General features: G+C 45.4%; 1 protein-coding gene across 2 annotated transcripts; it reads left to right on the forward strand.

Annotated features, from left to right (window-relative positions):
• Positions 1-2871: 2871 nt before the first annotated feature.
• LOC116503365 (zinc finger protein 436-like) lies at positions 2872-15507 on the forward strand. 2 transcript variants are annotated; one of them, XM_032209735.1, is made up of 7 exons: positions 2895-2944; positions 5332-5392; positions 5539-6140; positions 9125-9248; positions 9530-9612; positions 10523-10649; positions 12992-15507. In XM_032209735.1, the coding sequence occupies exons 3-7, from the start codon at positions 5754-5756 to the stop codon at positions 14353-14355; spliced, it is 2085 nt and encodes a 694-aa protein (XP_032065626.1). In that variant the 5' UTR covers positions 2895-2944; positions 5332-5392; positions 5539-5753; the 3' UTR covers positions 14356-15507. The 2 variants fall into 2 exon arrangements, with proteins under 2 accessions (XP_032065625.1, XP_032065626.1); XM_032209734.1 differs by lacking the exon at positions 5332-5392 and having other exon boundaries at positions 2872-2944.
• Positions 15508-19037: the final 3530 nt, after the last annotated feature.

Here is a 19037-nt window from a genome sequence, read left to right on the forward strand (position 1 = left end):
CAGTGATTTGGCTCTTGAGCCCAAGCAGAAACTTTCTACCCCAAACAAAACAATGAAGAAAATTCCGTAGCCTGAAAATTCGGGAGCTTGGGAACCGGGTGGCCGGTTAGGTTGTGCTCTTTTTCCATCTCTGCCGCGTGTCTCTGCAGATTCTCAGTCACCCAGGTCATGGTTGTCTCAAAAGTGGTTTCTTCCCTAAACCCCCAAAACTTTAACCTTAGACTCTCTACTGTCAACCTCACCACATTCCCAAGAGGTCCGTAAAGGGGGCGTGCATAAGCGCACCAGCGTGCCTTCCGCCCCTGTCCCGATCTTCCCTTTTATTCATACCCATTTCATGTATTCATCATCATGTCTAGACTTATATCTGTTATCTAATTCATATTTTATAAAATAAATAAAGTACTTTTTCAAGAGGCGTTTGGACTTTCAACTCTTCAGAGTTGAAGAAGCTTCTTGGATGAGAAAAGAAACGTCTTCAAAGAAAAAACCAGAAAGTCCGGTCCACTCTTGAAAAAGCACCCTTGGGACGTCTCTGCTGCATTTCCCGCCTGAAAAAGGGTAAGGACTGATTTTACGTATTGTACAATGCAGTCTAGCAATTGGCAAGATCTGATGGATAGGATGCAGTGGTGGGTTTCAAAAAATTTTCGAACCTACTCTGTGGGTGTGGCCTCTTTTGTGGGAGTGGCTTGCTGGCCATGTTCTTTCTTTCTTTCTTTCTTTCTTTCTTTCTTTCTTTCTTTCTTTCTTTCTTTCTTTCTTTCTTTCTTTCTCTCTCTCTCTCTCTCTCTCTCTCTCTCTCTCTTTCCTTCCTTTTGTCTCTCTGTCCCTTTTTCCTTTTTTCTTTCATCTCTCTCTCACTTTTTCTTTTTTTCTTTTTTTCTTCATTTCTTTCTTCCTTTCTTTCTCTTTCTGTGTGTGTGTGTGTGTGTGTGTCAGTGGTGGGTTTCAAAATTTTTTGGAACCTCTTCTGTAGGTGTGACCTGCTTTCTGGTGGAACCTCTTCTAACCGATTCGGTAGATTTGACGAACCGGTTCTACCGAACTGGTGCGAACTAGTAGGAACCCACCTCTGATAGGATGGGACAGGATAGGATAGGATAGGATAGGATTAAGAAGAGAAGAGAAGAGAGAAGAGAATAATATAAAGAATAGAATAATAGAATAGAATAAATTGAGAATAGAATAGCAATAGAATTCTTTATTGGTCAAATCTGATCGGACACTCACAAGGAATTTGCCTCCAGTGCATACGCTCTCATTGTGCATATAAACAACTAAGTAATATAATCATAAAATGTAAGCCAAATTGATTTCAGTGGGGTTCTCTCATGTAATGGGAGATAATAGGTGTCTTTGAGATGAACCAGCCCTTCTGGGACCTGTGGGAAGAAGCTATAAACATTACAACTGTGTTAGAAATATTGTAAAGGGAATGATGTGTTAACTGATCCAAATCAGGTCTCCGTAAAGTTACTGATTTACAGCCTCTGACATCCTTTAAACTTACTCAAGCAGAAGAATTAATTAAACACTTATTTCAAACGGTAAAAACGGGTAAACACACACAAGCAGACACACAAAATGCAATGTCAACATAACAGGATTCAACTGAAGAGTCTCAGTCCATATCACTTCATTTAATCAACTCCTTCTCTGGGGTCAACACATACAAATGCCCACACGCCTCCAGGGTCACCCTAAAATCAGGACCTAGACATGTCCACACCCAGGACAAGCTCCCCTTATAAAACAATACCTATGTACCCCATTTTCTCTGCAGCTGCCCCCATAAGGCAAATTTCTTGGCTTTTGGGAATAAATCATTCTCCTTTCCTCACAGCTGTCTGGATTTAATTTTTATTTATTCCTACATAACGTCAGTTTGGGTTGGGACCCGAAATTATTCTTCTGATAGGGCCTTCGCTTCTGAAGTACAGGTAGTCCTTATAACAGTTCATTTAATGACCAAAGTTATGATGGCACTGAAAAAAGTGACCTTTTTCACACTTATGACCACTTACATGATTTACATCCACATGCTTGGCAACCGACTCACATTTATGACGGCTGCAGCGTTCTGGGTCATGTGATCCCCTTTTGTGACCTTCTGACAAGCAAAGTCAACCAGATTCACTTAACAGCCATTTGACTAATTTAAGAACTGCAGTGATTCACTTAACAAAGGTGGCGAGAAAAGTTGTAAAATGCAACAAAATTCACTTAACAAATGTCTCACTTAGCAACATAAATGGGCTCAATTTGTAAGCAAGGTTTCTGGTTTTATCTTTACATTCACTGTGAGAATATGAATCTTACTCCAATATGTCTTTGCAAACTAGATTAGTCTTTCCCAACCTCGGCCACTTTGTGTGGACTTCATCTCCCAGAATTCCAGCTGAGAATTCAGCTGGGAATTCTGGGAGATGAAGTCTACACGTCTTAAAGTGGCGGAGGCTGAGACACACTACATTAGATGGTTCTCCCATCAGTAACACAGCAGCACGCTTTGGGTGGTGCGGGATCTCCCCGTTTCCCCCAGCATTTCTTTCACTACACACTTCCACAGTGTTGTTCCCTGATACAAAATCAGAAAGTCTCCTCCCCAAGGAAGGGATACATGGAGCGTATCTGGACAGGGTCTTTTGGGGAGGCCGACCGTTGATAAGAATGCAAAGAAGTAAATTAAAATCTTAACTTGTTTTTACTTAGTTAAATAAAGTACAGAGGGCCAGCAGGAAGGGGTGGGCGTAAGATCCAGCCTGAGCTGCTATGTTGCCCCTTCTCGCCTCTTAGGGGTTAAAGCAAGAGAGGCGAGATGGCTAGAAAGGCCAAGAGGAAGGAAAGAGAAAGGGAAAACAGCTGTATCCTGTCCTGTGTCCTGTCTTGCCCCTCCTTCTTACCTCCCCCCAGCAAAGGGGTCTTTGTCTTGGGATGCCTGGTGAGTTCCTCCCTGGGAGGGGAGGGAGGCTGCCTGGGATGGCAGTGCCTGGTGAAGGCAGTAGGGAGAGGGCCAGCTATGGAGAGCCCACACCTGCGGAGGGATGGAGACCCAAGGGGGAGGGAGGGAGGAGGGAACCGTTGGAGGATTCAAAGAGGTCCAAAAGACCACCCTCTCCCAGACATCTGGTGCTCTTGGTCTCGAGCCCACCGCCCACCCACCACCTTTTAAAATGAAATGCAATCCATGGAGGAGGGAAGTTTAACTCAAGCTGGAGTCCCTTCCTGTGCAGGTGGCCCACGGTGTTAAGCATCTGGGGGTGCAGACAATGAACAATCCGACTTGGTCTTTTCATACGTTATGCTCTGACCCAGTTTCCCAAACACAACAAGCCCTCTGCAGGGAACTCAAAAGATTCCTTTATTTGGAGTGCCGGCAGCCCTGGTCAAAAGTTTCTCTCTCAGGCTAACAAGTCCAGCTGGCGGGAAGCTAAATAGTTGTCTGCAATAGCAATAGCAATAGCAGTTAGACTTATATACCACTTCATAGGGCTTTCAGCCCTCTCTAAGCGGTTTACAGAGTCAGCATATTGCCCCCAACAACAATCCGGGTCCTCATTTTACCCACCTCGGAAGGATGGAAGGCTGAGTCAACCCTGAGCCGGTGAGATTTGAACAGCCGAACTGCAGAACTGCAGTCAGCTGAAGTAGCCTGCAGTGCTGCATTTAACCACTGCGCCACCTCGGCTCTCTAGATGTCTGCCACATCTATTCATCTCCGCCCCCTGCCTTTCATCCCCAGAGCTCGGGTGGGGCTTCGCTAGCAGCGGTGGCTCTTCCTTCCCCAGGATCGGCCCATGGATTTCCACTGCTCTCCTCTCCTCTGCTGTCTGCACATCCGTGCATCAGGCACTGGAACCAGTTGTTCCTCCTCTTCCTCATCAGCGACCTCCAGACCAGGGGGGCTGTTGACTCTCCATCTGAGGGCTGATGGACAGGCCAGGCTCCACCTCTGTCTCTCTCTCTGTGACAGCTTCATTCCCTCTTCCCCCTCGGAGCTCTCAGGTTGCCCTGATGCTGACCCTGACTCCCACACCTCCTCCTCCTCCCCCTGCTCTGTTTCGGCTGCTGGAGGGGCCTGACATGTTATCTTTAGCAAGTGTGCTGCCACCTTGGGACGCAACCGTCATAAATATAAATCAGTTGCCAAGCATCTGAATTTTGATCATGTGACCCGGGGGAATGCCGCAACGGTCGTAAGTGTGGGAAAATGATCACAAAGTCACTTTTTTCAGTGCCGTTGCAACTTTGAATGGCCACTAAAGGAAATGTTGTAAATCGAGGACTGCCTGTAGAACACTTGGAATGCCTAAAAAAAAGAAAAATGTGTGTGTGTGTGTGTGTGTGTGTGTGTATGTATGTATTTAGTGTCACAACCCCTGGTATGCCCAAATATGGGAAGAAGCCTACTGCTTCCTTTCTCTGTCTATCGGCTCGTCACAAGAGACCATCCAGACAGAAACCCAATATTTTTACTGTTGCCTTTGTTACATTTGTGTTGTATTTGTGCTGATAAATAAATAAAGGGAGACTAGTATAGATCTATTTCAAGCTATTTAGCTCTCATCAGCTAGCCATACCCTTACTGGGATTCGAACCTGGGCTGTATTACATATTAGGCAGATGTGTTAACCACTAAGCCACAAGGTTCTCCTCCTTTATCAGCTGATACATACCTATTTCCCTGGCTCAGCTGATAACGGTATAGGGTTTCCTACCTAGGCAGGGGGTTGGACTAGAAGACCGCCAAGGTCCCTTCCAACTCTGCTATTGTATTGTATCATATTGTATTGTATTTGTGTCTGTGTGTGTGTATGTGTGTGTGTGTGTATGTATGTATGTATATATATATAGATAGATATAGATATATAGATATATAGATATATAGATATATAGATATATAGATATATAGATATATAGATATATAGATATATAGATATATAGATATATAGATATATAGATATAGATATATAGATATATAGACAAGGGCTCTGAATTGAGTGCTTCTCAATCAAATTAATTCAGCCTTCTCCAGGCTGATACCCCTCCAGATGGGAAGTATTTCCATTGGGTCTATGACAATTCGCAACGGCCAACTTGCCACCACCAACTTGCCACGGCCAATTCGTTGCAGAACAACTGGCCATGGCCATCTCACCACACCACAGCTCGCTGTGGGACAAGAGTTACTACATATCATAACAAAGGAATAGAATCATGAAAGAAAGGATCTGTAAGGAGGGACAGAATGAACCATGAATGGCAAACAGTAAAATAATTGTTTTATTTATTTTAAATAATTAAATAGAATTGTTAAATTGTCCCTAGGAGTTACCCTGTGGCAAGTTGGCCGTGGCAACTTATCCAGCGATTTATCTAGTTGGCCATGGTGAGTAGGCTACAACAAGTTCCCTGTGGTAAGTTGTCCCATTCCCTTTCCATCTTCCTAGGTATTCTGAGATTTGCAGTTCAGCACATCTGGGAAGCCCCAAGTTGTGGAAAGTAGGCTTATGGCTTTGTTCTCTATTGTTATAGGTGTGATCATCTCTAACGTTTGAGGTCTAACGCTTCTCCACCAGAAGATGCCACAGTTATCAGCTGGCATTGCTTACCAGATCCTTTACCGCTTTGAGAATGTGCTACACCCTGGCTTTTTATAGCTTCGGACCCTGTTTCCTTTAAGAAGAAGTTTCAGAGATTTGCACCCGCCCCCCTGCTCCTGATGGGATCTACCCTGGAACAATTCAAAAATGGAGCAAAATCTGGCTGGACCAGAAGCAGGAAGGAGCTCTGATGCTCTCCAGGTGGAGCTGGGGACTGCTAAGATGATGCCAGGAGAGACCATCCACATGGGGGATGCCCGATGCCTTCACTTCCGGCACTTCCGCTACCCAGAGATCTGTGGACCCCGAGAGGTGTTCAACCAGCTCCGTGATCTTTGCTTCCTGTGGCTCCAACCTGAGCATCGTACAAAGAATCAGATTCTGGATTTGGTGATCCTGGAGCAGTTCCTCGCTGTCCTTCCTCCAGAGATGGAGAGCTGGCTTCGAGAATGTGGGCCGGAAACCAGTTCTCAGGCGGTGGCCCTGGCCGAAGGATTCCTGCTGAGTAAGGCTGAAGAAAAGGAAGAGCAGCAGGTGAGTATCCTGGTCCAGATATTCCTCGATTTATGACCACAGTGTGAGCTCAGGATTTCCGTCGCTAAGCAAGACAGCTGTTAAGTGAGTTTTCCAACTTTTTCCAACCTCTCTAGCCACAGTGAATCACTGCAATTGTTTTTAATAATAATAAATTAATTAATAAAATTGTTATAATTAGTAAATTAATAAAATTATATGGGAGACATGATAGTAGTATTCCGATATCTCAGGGGTTGCCACAAAGAAGAGGGAGTCCAGCTATTCTCCAAAGCAGGACAAGAAGCAATGAGTGAAAACTAATCAAGGAGAGAAGCAACTTAGAACTGAGGAGAAATTAATCAATTAATCAATGGAACAACTTGCCTCCAGAAGTTGTAGATGTTCCAACACTGGAAGTTTTAAAGAAGATGTTGGATAATCATTTGTCTGAAGGGTTTCCTGCCTAAGCACTGGGTTGGACTGGAAGATCTCCAAGGTCCCTCCCAATGGTATTCTATTCTATTCTATTCTATTCTATTCTATTCTATTCCATTCCATTCCATTCCATTCCATTCCATTCCATTCTAAATAAAAAGTGTGGAGAAGAAGGGGAAAGAAGAAAGAAAAGGCATTGCCTTCTAACTCCCTTAGGGTAATAACATCAAACCACATTTTTTTAGTCTTACATAGTACTTTACACTAGCCATTTCCATGACACCATATCTATCTAATTGGTAAAGCCCCAAATCAAAGTTTCATTTTTTTTTCTACCATGAAGTCCAGAAACGGTTTCCAGGTAGAAACAAAAATAAGTGTGCTTTTTTTCTTTAATCAAATTATTCGATTTAGCCACCTCTGCTAACTCCATCAACCTTTGCAGCCATTTGCCCATTGTGGGGATCAAAGTGTCCTTCCATTTCTGAGTGTACATCACTGCAATTGTGAAGTTGGTACTATGGTTGTTGTTGTGGCCCAGCAGGAGCCGTTGGAGCTGCCACCAGACTCCGACAGCGAGGGGCCCTATGAGTCGGCTCTGGAGGATGTGGAGGACCCTGGACAGGGTTCCGACTCCGAGCAGGGCGCAGAGAGGCTGGTTGGCCACCAGGAGGCGCCTGAGCCTTGGACCAGTGGGAGGAGACAAGGGAGTGTGATGCGGACGTCAGCAGTGGGGAAGAGCCAAGGGAGTTGTTCCTAGATGCCCGGCACCAGAGAGCTAATAGGCATAAGGAACAATTACACAATTACAGGAGGTAATTGCACTCAGCTGGTGGTAATGAGGCTCCTCTCCAGACTATAAAAGGAATGCTTGTGCACACGCCCCTTTTGCAGAAGTCAATGCAGGAACTAATGTTGGAGAACATGATCGTGAGCTTGGCAGGCTGGATTGCTGCCATGGCTTATCTGTGCTGGATTGCTGCCCAAGCTTATCTGTGTCGGTTTGCTGCCAAGGACCTGTCTGTCTGTTAATTAAATGCCGTAACTTATCTTTGACTCAGAGAGTTTGTTGGTGTGGGAACGAGGGGAGTCAGAACAGTTGTTAAGTGACTCTGGCTTCGCCACTGATTTTGCTTATCAGCAGGTTGCAAAAAGGGATCACATGACCCCGGGAGACTGCAATTGTCATAAATATGAGTCAGGGTGGCCAAGCAGCTGAATTTTGATCATGTGATAATGCAGATGTTGAAATGGTCATAAGTGTGAAAACTGGCCACGAATCCCTTTTTCAGTGCTGTTGTAACTTTGTACGGTCACTAAACAAACGGTGGTAAGTCGAAGATTATCTGTAGTTGCAAGGAGCAAGTAGCCACAATCCTGAGAAAAACGTGGTGATCCATTGCAGGTAGTCATCCAGTTACGATCACAATTGAGCCCAAAATGTACTCGGGTGAGTGAAACGTTTGCTAAGGGAGTTTTGTCCCTTGATCCCTTGTTCTTTGATCTCTCTTGCCATGTTAAGGGAATCACTGCAATTGTTAGTAACACCGTTGTTAAGTGAATCTGGCTTCCCTGCTAGGAATATAAATCTAATGGTTGGGTTGGCAATATATAAATCATGTAACAATGTTGTACCTGTTTCTTTAAATCATACTGTAAAATGTGATTGGTTGCTGTTTTCCTCAATCGGCCATAAGAGGGAGCCAGAATGACTGTTAGCTCTCTCTCTGTTCGTTAGATGCTGGGCTGATCTGATCTGAGTGCCGTGAGCTATTGTAAGTTTTGCAAGCAAGTACAAACTTTGAGTTCTGAACGGATTATATGATACTGGACTATGTTATTCAGATTATCCCTTAACTGAAAGACGTTGATGACTGACTGTCTTATCCATGTATGACTTGGACTGTTTGATGGACTCTGATACCTCTAGTTCCACAAAAGTAAAAGCCTATTTAAACTGCAGTGTCTCTGTATGATGGTTTGTGTGTTCTCCAACACAACTCTCACAACGCTTCTCTGAATTTACTCTCTCTCCCAAAGGGGAGCTTACCAAACATTCCCAATTGGCAATTTCTGCAAGACATTGCAACTGCCGTAAATATGAACCAATTGCCAAGCATCTGAATTTCGATCATGTGATCATGGAGATGCTGCAATGGCTGTAAGTGTGGGAAAATATACATAAATCACTTTTTATGAGGTGGCGCAGTGGTTAGAATACAGTACTGCAGGCTACTTCAGCTGACTGCTAGCTGCAGTCCGGTAGTTCAATCCTGACCGGCTCAAAGTTGACTCAGCCTTCCATCCTTCCAAGATGGCTAAAATGAGGACCCAGATTGTTGGGGGCAAGAGGCTGACTCTGTAAACCGCTTAGGCCTGTAAAAGAACTATGCAGCGGTACATAAGTGCTATTGCTCTTGCTGTTTTGGTGCTGTTGTAACTTTCAATGGTTGTAAGCTGAAGGCTCTCTGTAGTTGCAAGGAGCAAACAACCACAATCTTTGGAAAAGCACCGTGATCCCTTATGGTCCCTTTCTCACCTGGGAACCTTCTACTCTTCTTTTCCAGGGTCAGGAGAATTTCCCAGACTTGGCCAATGAGATGGAGAAAACTCCTTCGAGCATCAGACCCAGAACATTTTTCAGGTGGATTGTGGAGGAGGAGGAGCCTGAGCAGGTTGCTTCTTGTCAAGGTAAGGCCTTCCTTGACAGATTTCTCCTTCATATCCCTTTCTCACCTCTGTTTGAAATCTGGGAAGATTTTTTTTGGGGGGGGGATAATTTGCAGCCTTTTACAGTTGCCTTGTTTCACCAGAGGCAAAAGTTTGAATGGCTTATTTTTCATTAACTGTATTTATAAACCTTTCGAGGCAGTGTACAATAATCCAACAAATAGATCAAAATCCATATTAAAAACAAAAAAAATTGAAGGAAAAAAAAAGCCAAGATAAATCTCTTTCGTGTCCCCTCACAGGTGAAGGGATGACACCTGCGATCCAGTCGTGGTGGCCCCCGTATGGAAATGGAATAGAAACAGCTCATGAAGAACCACCTCAGGTATGAGAAGGACTCTTGAATAGATAAGAAAGGGCTTTGAAGTCTCCACCCTCTCCATAGTTTAATGGGACCAGTTACTATTGACCAGTCCGGATTACAAGAGGCTCATCTGGGTTTGGGTGCTTGAAAACTGCAGGCAGTCGGTCATTTGCATTCTTTGAGAGAGTCGTTGAGGCCACCTGGAGGTTTATCTGTGTCGTTAGGGTCGCCTTAGCAGCACAAATGGGGGTGGAGCCTTGTCGGAACTGTACTGTGTTGTAGACTGGAGATAGATGATCTACAATCAGAGGTGGGTTTCCCATAATTTTACCACTGGTTTGCCGCGTACCGAAAATGTGTGCGCGTGCATGTGTGCCTTCCACGTTTGCATGTGGCCTTCTGCGCACGTGCTTTGCTCACCCGTGTGGCTTGCACGCATGCATGCGGCTTAGAAAATGTGGGGAAAATAGAACGGCATAGTGCCGGGGCGGGCGGGTGGGCAGGTCCACCTGCAGGTCACCACTACCAGTTCATCTGAACCGGTCTGAACCGGCTGAATACTACCACTGTCTACCACACAGTCCTTTCATCAGTTCCAAGAAGGCTCCACACCCATTTGCACTACTTGGGTGACCCTGAGGACAGAGATAAACCTCCAGGTGGCCTCAATGACTCTCTCAAAGAATGCAAATGACCCAACTGTCTGCTAGGAGTATTGATCCCTCCATTCCTCACCATCCAGTCAAAGTTTTCAGTCTTGGGTGAGAAGTGAAATGTCTTCAAAGAAAAACCAGAAAGTCCAGTGGCTTCTTGAAAAAGCACCTTTGGGACCACGAGGGCCTGGATGATTGGGAACCTCCATGGACTCGTTATCCTCCTGCTTTGAAAATAGGTTTTAAAAGAATTCACGTCCTTCCCTTTGGTCCTTCAGGATCTGGTGACTTTTGAAGATGTGGCCGTCTACTTCACGGATGAGGAGTGGGCCTTGCTGGATCCAGACCAACGAGCCCTCCACGTGGAAGTGATGGAGGAGAACTGTGGAAATTTGGCTTTCCTGGGTAAGTTGTGTTTCTTGGGGGCCCTTGATGGAGCAAATGGATGAGGCCAAAATAGCAATAGCAATAGCAATAGCAGTTAGACTTATATACCGCTTCATAGGGCTTTCAGCCCTCTCTAAGCGGTTTACAGAGTCAGCATATCGCCCCCACAGTCTGGGTCCTCATTTTACCCACCTCGGAAGGATGGAAGGCTGAGTCAACCCTGAGACGGTGAGATTTGAACCGCCGAACTGCAGATAACAGTCAGCTGAAGTGGCTGCAGTACAGCACTCTAACCACTGTGCCACCTCAGCTCTTGCAAGGCCTACTTCTTTTTTCAGGACTTGTTCTATTCTTTTTTTTTTGCAGATTTTAAAAATTATTTTTTCCCTTCTACAACACCTTACAGTCATTACATCAACATTGTTATGTCATCATACCTATACATGTATATAATATTTCGCTTCTATATTTACACACCTTTATACACAGTTCTATATATATTTATATATAGTTTTTTGGCTTAATTAATGTTATTCTTGTTTTGCAGCCATTTGTACCAATTGTTCCAAATTTCATAATATTCTGACTCTTCTTTATCTTTATCTTTTAATTTCAGTGTTAATTTGTCCATCTCTGCACAATCCAAAGTTTTTTTTATCACTAATTCGTCCGAGAGGGTATTATTTTGTTTCCAGCATTGGGCAAATGCTATTCTAGCTGTAGTTAGCAGATGCGTTAATATGTACTTAATTTTCTTTGTATATTTCCCTTTGATTATTCCCAGTAGAAAGATTTCGGGTTTGTATTTTATCTGTTCTCCTGTAATTTCTTGCATCCATTTCCAAATTTTTGTGCAATATTTTTGTGTTTCTGGGCAGGTCCACCATATGTGATAATAGGTCCCTTGTACTTTTTTACACTTCCAGCAGGTCGGCTTCATGTTTGGGTACATTTTAGCCAATCTTGTTGGTGATAAGTGCCAACGATAAAACATTTTGTATATATTTTTTTTAAGTGCTGCTGATCGTGTTAGCTTATAATTTGTGTTCCAAATTCTTTGCCAATCCACTACTTACCTGGCAGGGGAGTTACCTTGATCACGAAGGACTTGTTCTATTCTTAGGATTTTTTTTCACCAGAGATCCCAACATCCAGCAGCATCTGTGGATGGAGGGAGATGATGGGTGGCTGGTTTTGTAAGAGAGTCAGGTTGATCAAAACATTGATCATTGCAAACTCATCCCTTTATATGAATGATATCACTTGCTCGTGTAACGTCAGGCTGCTGCATTCCTCATTCCAACAAAAGTGGCCAGATCCCACAGACACCCCCCCCCCCAGATATAATATCTGGAATTACGCTAGGAAGCATGTGAAACCAGTCCCCAACACTTTAAAACTGCATATTCTTCATAGCATAGCAGTTAGACTTATATACCACTTCATAGGGCTTTCAGCCCTCTCTAAGCGGTTTACAGAGTCAGCATATTGTCCCCAACAATCCAGGTCCTCATTTTACCCACCTCGGAAGGATGGGAGGCTGAGTCAACCCTGAGCCGGTGAGATTTGAACAGCCGAACTGCAGAACTGCAGTCAGCTGAAGTAGCCTGCAGTGCTGCACTCTAACCACTGCGCCACCTTGGCTCTCTAGCTTGAGCATTGTTTCTCATTGTTTGTCAACTTTTAAGATGAATCAGAATAGAACTGAAAGGGGCCTTGGAGGTCTTCTAGTCCAGCCCCCTGGCTGAAGCAGGAGGTCCTATATCATTTCAGACAAGCGACTGTTCGGTCTCTTCTTAAAAACCTCCAGTGATAAAAGCACCCAAAACTTCTGGAGGCAAGCTGTTCTATTGGTTAATCGTCCTCATTGTTGGGAAGTTTTTCCTTAGTTCTAGATTATCTGTCTCCTTGATTAGTTTCCCTTCATTGTTTCTTGCCCTGCCTTCTGGTGCTCTGGAAAATAAATTGACCCCCCTCTTCTTTGTGGCAGCCCCTCAAATACTGGAATACTGCTATCACCCACCTAGTCTTTCTTTTCTCTAGACTGGCCAAACCCAAATCCTGCAACTGTTCTTCATATGTTTTAGTCTCCAGGCCCTTAATCATCTCTGCTGCTTTTCTTTGCACTTTTCCCAAAGTCTCAACATCTTTTTTGTAATGTGGTGACCAAAACTGGATGTTGTATTCCAGGTGTGGGGGGGTGTCTTACTTTATAAAGTGGTACTGATGCATCATGTGATTTTGATTCTGATTTTGATGTGTGGACTTCATCTGCCAGGATTATCCAAATGTGAAGGTGGAGTTTGTGGTTGCATGATGACACTCCATCCCTTTTTAACACCTTTCTCTCTTTGTTCCAGCCGGGGACAACCGGAAGGCCAAAACAGAGGAAGAAGTCAATGGACTGTTTTTAGAGAAGGCTGTGGATAAGGAAGAGGGAAAGCAGAGCCGGAAGGTGGAAGAGAAAAAAAAAAGGACGACTCCATCCCCTGTTTTTCGGGATGCTGCCACCTGTAAATTCCCAGTTCTAGAAACCAAATGCAACAGGAAAAGGAGCAGCCAGGGCCTGGCATGCGGGGAAAGCTTCAGCTGCAAGTTGAGCCTCAAAGCACATTTGAAAACCCACAAAGAGGAGAAACCCTTTAAGTGTCCCGACTGTGGGAAATGCTTTTCCCAGAGGAAAGGCCTGATAAGGCACGAGAGGATTCACACGGGGGAGAAGCCCTACGCCTGCCTGGAATGTGGGAAGAGCTTCTGTCAGAGTGCGGCCCTCATCACCCACCAGCGCATTCACACTGGGGAGAAGCCGTACACTTGCCTGGAATGCGGAAAGAGTTTCTGCCAGAAGACCACACTGGTCCGCCACCAGCGAATCCACACGGGCGAGAAGCCCTACGCGTGCGGGGAGTGCGGGAAAAGTTTCAGCCATCGGTCGCAACTGACGTCCCACCTGAGAGTCCACACGGGGGAGAGACCGTACAAATGTTCAGAATGCGGGAAGAGTTTCAGCCAGAACACAAACCTGACGTTGCACCAACGAACTCACACCGGGGAGAAACCCTTCCGGTGCCTGGAGTGCGGGAGGAGCTTTAGCCACAGCTCGACTCTAATGGCCCATCAGAGAACTCACACGGGAGAGAAGCCGTTCACCTGCTTGGACTGCGGGCAGAGTTTTGCCCAAAACGCCAGCCTTATTTTCCATCAAAGAACCCACACGGGGGAAAAACCCTACATGTGTACAGACTGTGGTAAAAGTTTTAGCACCAGCACCAGCCTGACTTCGCACCGCCGGATTCACACGGGCGAGAAGCCCTACGCGTGTGCTGAGTGCGGGAAGAGTTTCTGCACGAGTACAAATCTTGTCACCCATCAGAGGATCCACACGGGGGAAAAGCCATTCAAATGTTCCGAGTGTGGGGAGAACTTCCGTAAAAAAGCCCATCTTCTGCGCCACCACCTCACGCACACCGGGGAGAAGCCGTACAAATGCGTGGCATGTGGGAAGAGCTTTAGCGAGAAAAGGAACCTTAATTCACATCAAAGGATCCACTCGGCGTATTGGAGTGAGGATCCTCGCAGCAGCGGTTGGGGGCTGCCTTCCCTAAATTCAGATTGTCCTCCCATTTCACAGGATGATGGTTCTTTCCAGAGCCATTTGCAGCACAAATCTAATCCAGAAGGAAATTTGGAGTGTTCTGCACTCCATTTCTCAGTGAACAGATGACAGGATACAGGGTGGGTGGGGCAGCTCCACCCTCCCTCCCCAGCTTAATTTTTACGCTTGCACCTCAGCCCACCTGGTACAACCACAGGGTGGGCAGGGCTTAACATGGGTTTATTTAGGGGGGTGTAGGGCTTATATTAGGTGCAGGCGGGAAAACCGGGCTAGGGCTTGTTTTTGGGGTAGGCCGTATATTCGGAGAAACATGGTAGAATGCCAGTTTAAATGTAAAATAACAAAATCAGCTTACTTTTCTGTTTTGGATAATGGATCATGTGAATTGCTCTTTGTTCTTATCCATTTGGCCAGTGAAGGTTCCTCAAAATACACTAACAGTAGAAGGAAAAAAAGTAGAGTACAATACACTCAAATCCAGGCAGTCCTCGGCTTACAATTATTCGTTTACTGACCACTCAAAGTTGCGATGGCACTAAAAACAGTGATTTATCAGTCCTCAGGCTTAGTGACCCTGAAGGGTCCCCCTGTCACGTGGTCAAAATTTAGGAGCTTGGCAACTGCCTGTATAGTACTCACCAAGGTTTACAGCGGAGTTCCCCAAATTTTCCAGGTTGGCAGCCCAGAGTGGGATGATTTGTGGGAGAGAGAGGCAAACACCTGTAGCTTGTGCGAGTGGGGCTGGGAATGCCCATGTGAGTAGGGCTGCAAGCACCCACAATGACGCTTGTGCAAGTGGGGGGTGTGGGCACCCGTGCTGATGTTTATGCGAGTGGCACCACAAGCGTTAGCGATGATGCTTGTGAGAGTGGGGCTGTGAGCGTCCCCAACGATGCTTGCAGAAGTGGGACTACAAGTACCTGCCATGCTAGTGGCGATGCCCATGCAAATGGGCTTCACTGTGTGAGTAGGGCTGTGTGTGCCCGCAATGCTGCTTGTGCAAATGGGGCGACAAATGCATGCGATGATGCTTGTGTGAGTGGGGCCATGAGTACCCATGAAGCTCGTGGCAACACTCGTGTGAATGGGCTACGAGTGCCTGGGCGAGTGAGGCTGCATGTGCCAGCAATGACACTTGTGTGAGTGGAGCTGTAAGCGCCCCTGACGAGTGCATGAGTGGGGCTGTAAGTATCCACCAGTGGTGGGATTCAGCCAGTTCGCACCTATTCGGGAGAACCGGTTGGTAACTTTCTAAGTAGTTCAGAGAACCGCTTGTTGGAAGAAATCTCCTTTTGTTTTGTTCCACTTTGCAGGGCTAATCCTGCAAGGAAGGCAGGAAGGAAACATTCTGGTGTTGTTTCTAGCTTAATCTTTATTGACCTGCTTACAGAAACTCCCTCTCCGGTTAACCCTTATTACATTGCAACAGCTAAGGCGGAGCGCCCATCGATGTGAGTGACCTTGAGTTGGCCACGCCCACCCAGTCACATGATCACCGAGCCCCACCTACCCAGATGGTCATTAGGACAGAGAACCGGTTGTTAAATTATTTGAATCCCACTACTGGTATCCACCATACTCATGGTGACGCTCACATGAATGGACTGCATGTGCCCGTAATAACTCTTGTACGAATGGGGCCACAAGTGCCTGCAATGATGCTTGTGCATGAGTGGGGCCATGAGCACCCACAACGACAGTTATGCAAATGGGGAGACTACCTGCGATGATGCTTGTGAGTGGGGTTGCGAGGCCGGCTAGGAGCACTTGCCACAATGCTCATGTAAGTGGGGCTACGAGCTCCCGCGGTGTTTGCCACAATGCTCGTACGAGTGGGGCCATACCTGCAGGCGCATGTGCTTGCACCGGCCAGCTATGCACGTAGCCCGATGACCAGTATGGTCATTTTGAAAAATCCTTTCTTAGCGAGCACTTAGAAGCCAAGAGGAACATATGTGTCAAATTTCAAGTTTGTAGGCTTTACGGTCCTGGATATTTTGCGATGAGTGGTTGATATTTGGCTTTTATATATATATAGATTTATCCCTAGTAATTTAGCTTTTAAATAGGCGAGAAATGTACTGAAAAATCTCATAACGGAGACAGGAAAGTCTTGATGGGAGGCTGTCGGCCATTCAGGTGAATATGGTACCACTGTCTCCCCCTCCCGCCGCCAGAACTAGACTAAAATCTATGAATCAATATCTATTCATCTTGAAAGTGAGATGCCATCTCTGGAACCTAAAAGTTGTCTGTTGAAATTAGAGCCACTCTGGAACAAAACTGGAAATAGGTGATTCTTCCTTGGAGATTTCCGGTTTCATTATTTTGGGGCCATGAATGCTCAGTGAGAGGAGCTTTAATGTTTCCTTTTTAAATGATCTTTTTTCTTTGCTAGCCTTCTTGAGCAGCTTGGTCAAGTCCCGAATATGGATCCTTAAAACATTATTAGTGTAAAATAATTAACTGAATACAAAAATCATTTCAAGGCCTCTATTAAACTTTATGCTGAGTTTTTTAGTCAAGAAGGGGTGTCAATTGCTTCTATCTATCTATCTATCTATCTATCTATCTATCTATCTATCTATCTATCTATCTATCTATCATCCATCCATCCATCCATCCATCCATCTAAAAACGGCTCTGTGTGTATATATGTTCCAGCATAACTCTGGAACGCTTCGAGCAATTTCAACAAAACTTGGTACACAGATGACTTACTCTCTGGAAAAAAATATTGTGGGGGTAAGACACCCCTAACACCCCTCGAGGTGTGTGTTCTGTTAAGATACAGCCTGTTGTGCCTTAAAATGGCTTCTGCTGTACTGCGTAAAATGGCTTCTACTGTATAGTGCAGTGGAGTTGCCATGGTAACGGCTTCACAGTACTCCACAAGGGGGCTCCCCCTGGTAAGGGAGAAAATCCAACATTAGAAATTACGTTTGGCCTGGACATTTTCCCCCTATAAATAAATACGTGGGCAACACTGTGTTATCAGCTAATTTGATATACAAATGCTGAGAGGAGGTGTATTATGTTGAAATAAACCAATTTTTAAGTTCTTACGTGGTCAGAACAGTATAATAATACCCCACAGTGGAAGTGTTAAAGTCCATGTAACATTTTAAAAGGGAGTGCAATTAGTTTTACCAAGAGGTTGAGGGAAGAACGAAATATTTTGGGAAATATTAAAAAGGCAAAATATTATATTTCCCTAAAGGAGAAATGGAGAAACATGCTCTTGGAGACAGAGAGCAACCTCCAAGTCTTTCTTAAGAGCCTCAGGAGATGCTAAGGCCAGCTTTTTAGAAATGCAGATTTGGTAATCCATTCAAGACAGGATATTTTGAAACTGTAAAGCAAAATGGTAGGATTAGAAGCAGCCATCACCCAAGATCCAATACAGGGAAAAGCCATTAAGCCACAATAGGAATTAGGGATACCCTTTCAGAACACAGGCGCCGTCACTGTATCATCCCCAGCAAACTTCCACCATACCTGGGAGCTCAGACAATAGAGCCAGCTATAACCCCTACATAACCACTACGACACCCAATAGAATACATGTTCTTGCACAGGAACAGGAAGCTCAAATACAAAGCCCAGAGAAGGTATAAAAGCCGCCCACTTTCAACTCCGTGTGTTGAGCTGCACCAGAGAACCATGCACTTGGTGGTTCTGCTTCGTCATTAAACCATATTTCCAATCAGCCTCCGTGTTTCCAGTGTCTTTCTCCTCGCTTGGAACTGAACCAGATGGATATTTCTTCCCGTAGGGTCACATGAGCAACTAGCAGTGTTGTGGAAGGCCATTCTTTCTCCTTCCCTCCCTCCCTCCCTCCCTCCCCCTCTCTCACACTCACACCTGCCACAAGCTAGCCAGGGATAGTGAAAAGGCCACATATAGCCCACGGGGTGTAAAATGAACTTCCAGTTTCTGGGGCATGCATATGCAGTGGCCAGCTAGTCTTCCGGTTACTGGCGCACATGTGCATGTGACGATCAGGTGGCTGGCACGCACATTCACGCCGGAAAATGGAAGACCAGCTCTTCCAGTTTCCGGCACTGCTGCATGCATGAAGGCCAGCTGATCACTGTGCACACAGTGCCAGAAGCCCAGAAGAGGAAAGGGTGACGGTGCACGTGCCAGGTGACATGGCTCTGCATGCCACTTTGGGCATGCGTACCATAGGTTCGCCATCCCAGGTATAAGCAATACTGAGAAAAATCATTTCATGTTTGTGATAACAAACTAACAAGAGTTGGAAGGGACCTTGTGTCAACTCAAAGTTGCCATAGTGAGGAAAGGGGGGGGGGGGAGCGCATTCCACGTATACCTTCGGCTAGAGTCAGATTACTACAGCAGGCTTGTGAGGGGGCATCTCGTTGGAGAATGTGATTTATGACACAGACTGAGGGAAGGGAAGGAACGGGGGTAAATTTCAATCATAATTCATATGAGGCTTAGACTGATTGCATTTGGTATTGACAAAATGATGTTCCTAATAAAAGACTGGTTTTCTTTTGAAACTTGGCTCAAGGCTCATGAATCAATTAGGGCATCTTTTGGAAATCTGACACCTTGGAGATTTTCTAGTTCAACCCTTTGCTCAACAGGAGACCCTCTACCATTCCAAACAAATGGCTGCCTAATTTCTTCTTAAAAACCTCCAGTGATGGAACTCCAGTGGTGGAATTCAATTTTTTTTTACTACCGGTTCTGTGGGCGTGGCTTGGCAGGCATGGCTTAATGGGCCGGGTGGGGGAGCGATTCTGCAAAATCTCCATTCC

The sequence above is a fragment of the Thamnophis elegans genome, chromosome 2 (genome assembly GCF_009769535.1).
Source record: "Thamnophis elegans isolate rThaEle1 chromosome 2, rThaEle1.pri, whole genome shotgun sequence".
NCBI lineage: Eukaryota > Metazoa > Chordata > Lepidosauria > Squamata > Colubridae > Thamnophis > Thamnophis elegans.

Coding starts and splice junctions, on each gene's coding strand:
- LOC116503365 (XM_032209734.1), top strand. CDS start 5,754: ATGGAGCAAAATCTGGCTGGACCAGAAGCAGGAAGGAGCTCTGATGCT. Junction 6,141..9,124: donor AAGAAAAGGAAGAGCAGCAG/GTGAGTATCCTG, acceptor CTTCTTTTCCAG/GGTCAGGAGAATTTCCCAGA. Junction 10,650..12,991: donor TGGAAATTTGGCTTTCCTGG/GTAAGTTGTGTT, acceptor TCTTTGTTCCAG/CCGGGGACAACCGGAAGGCC.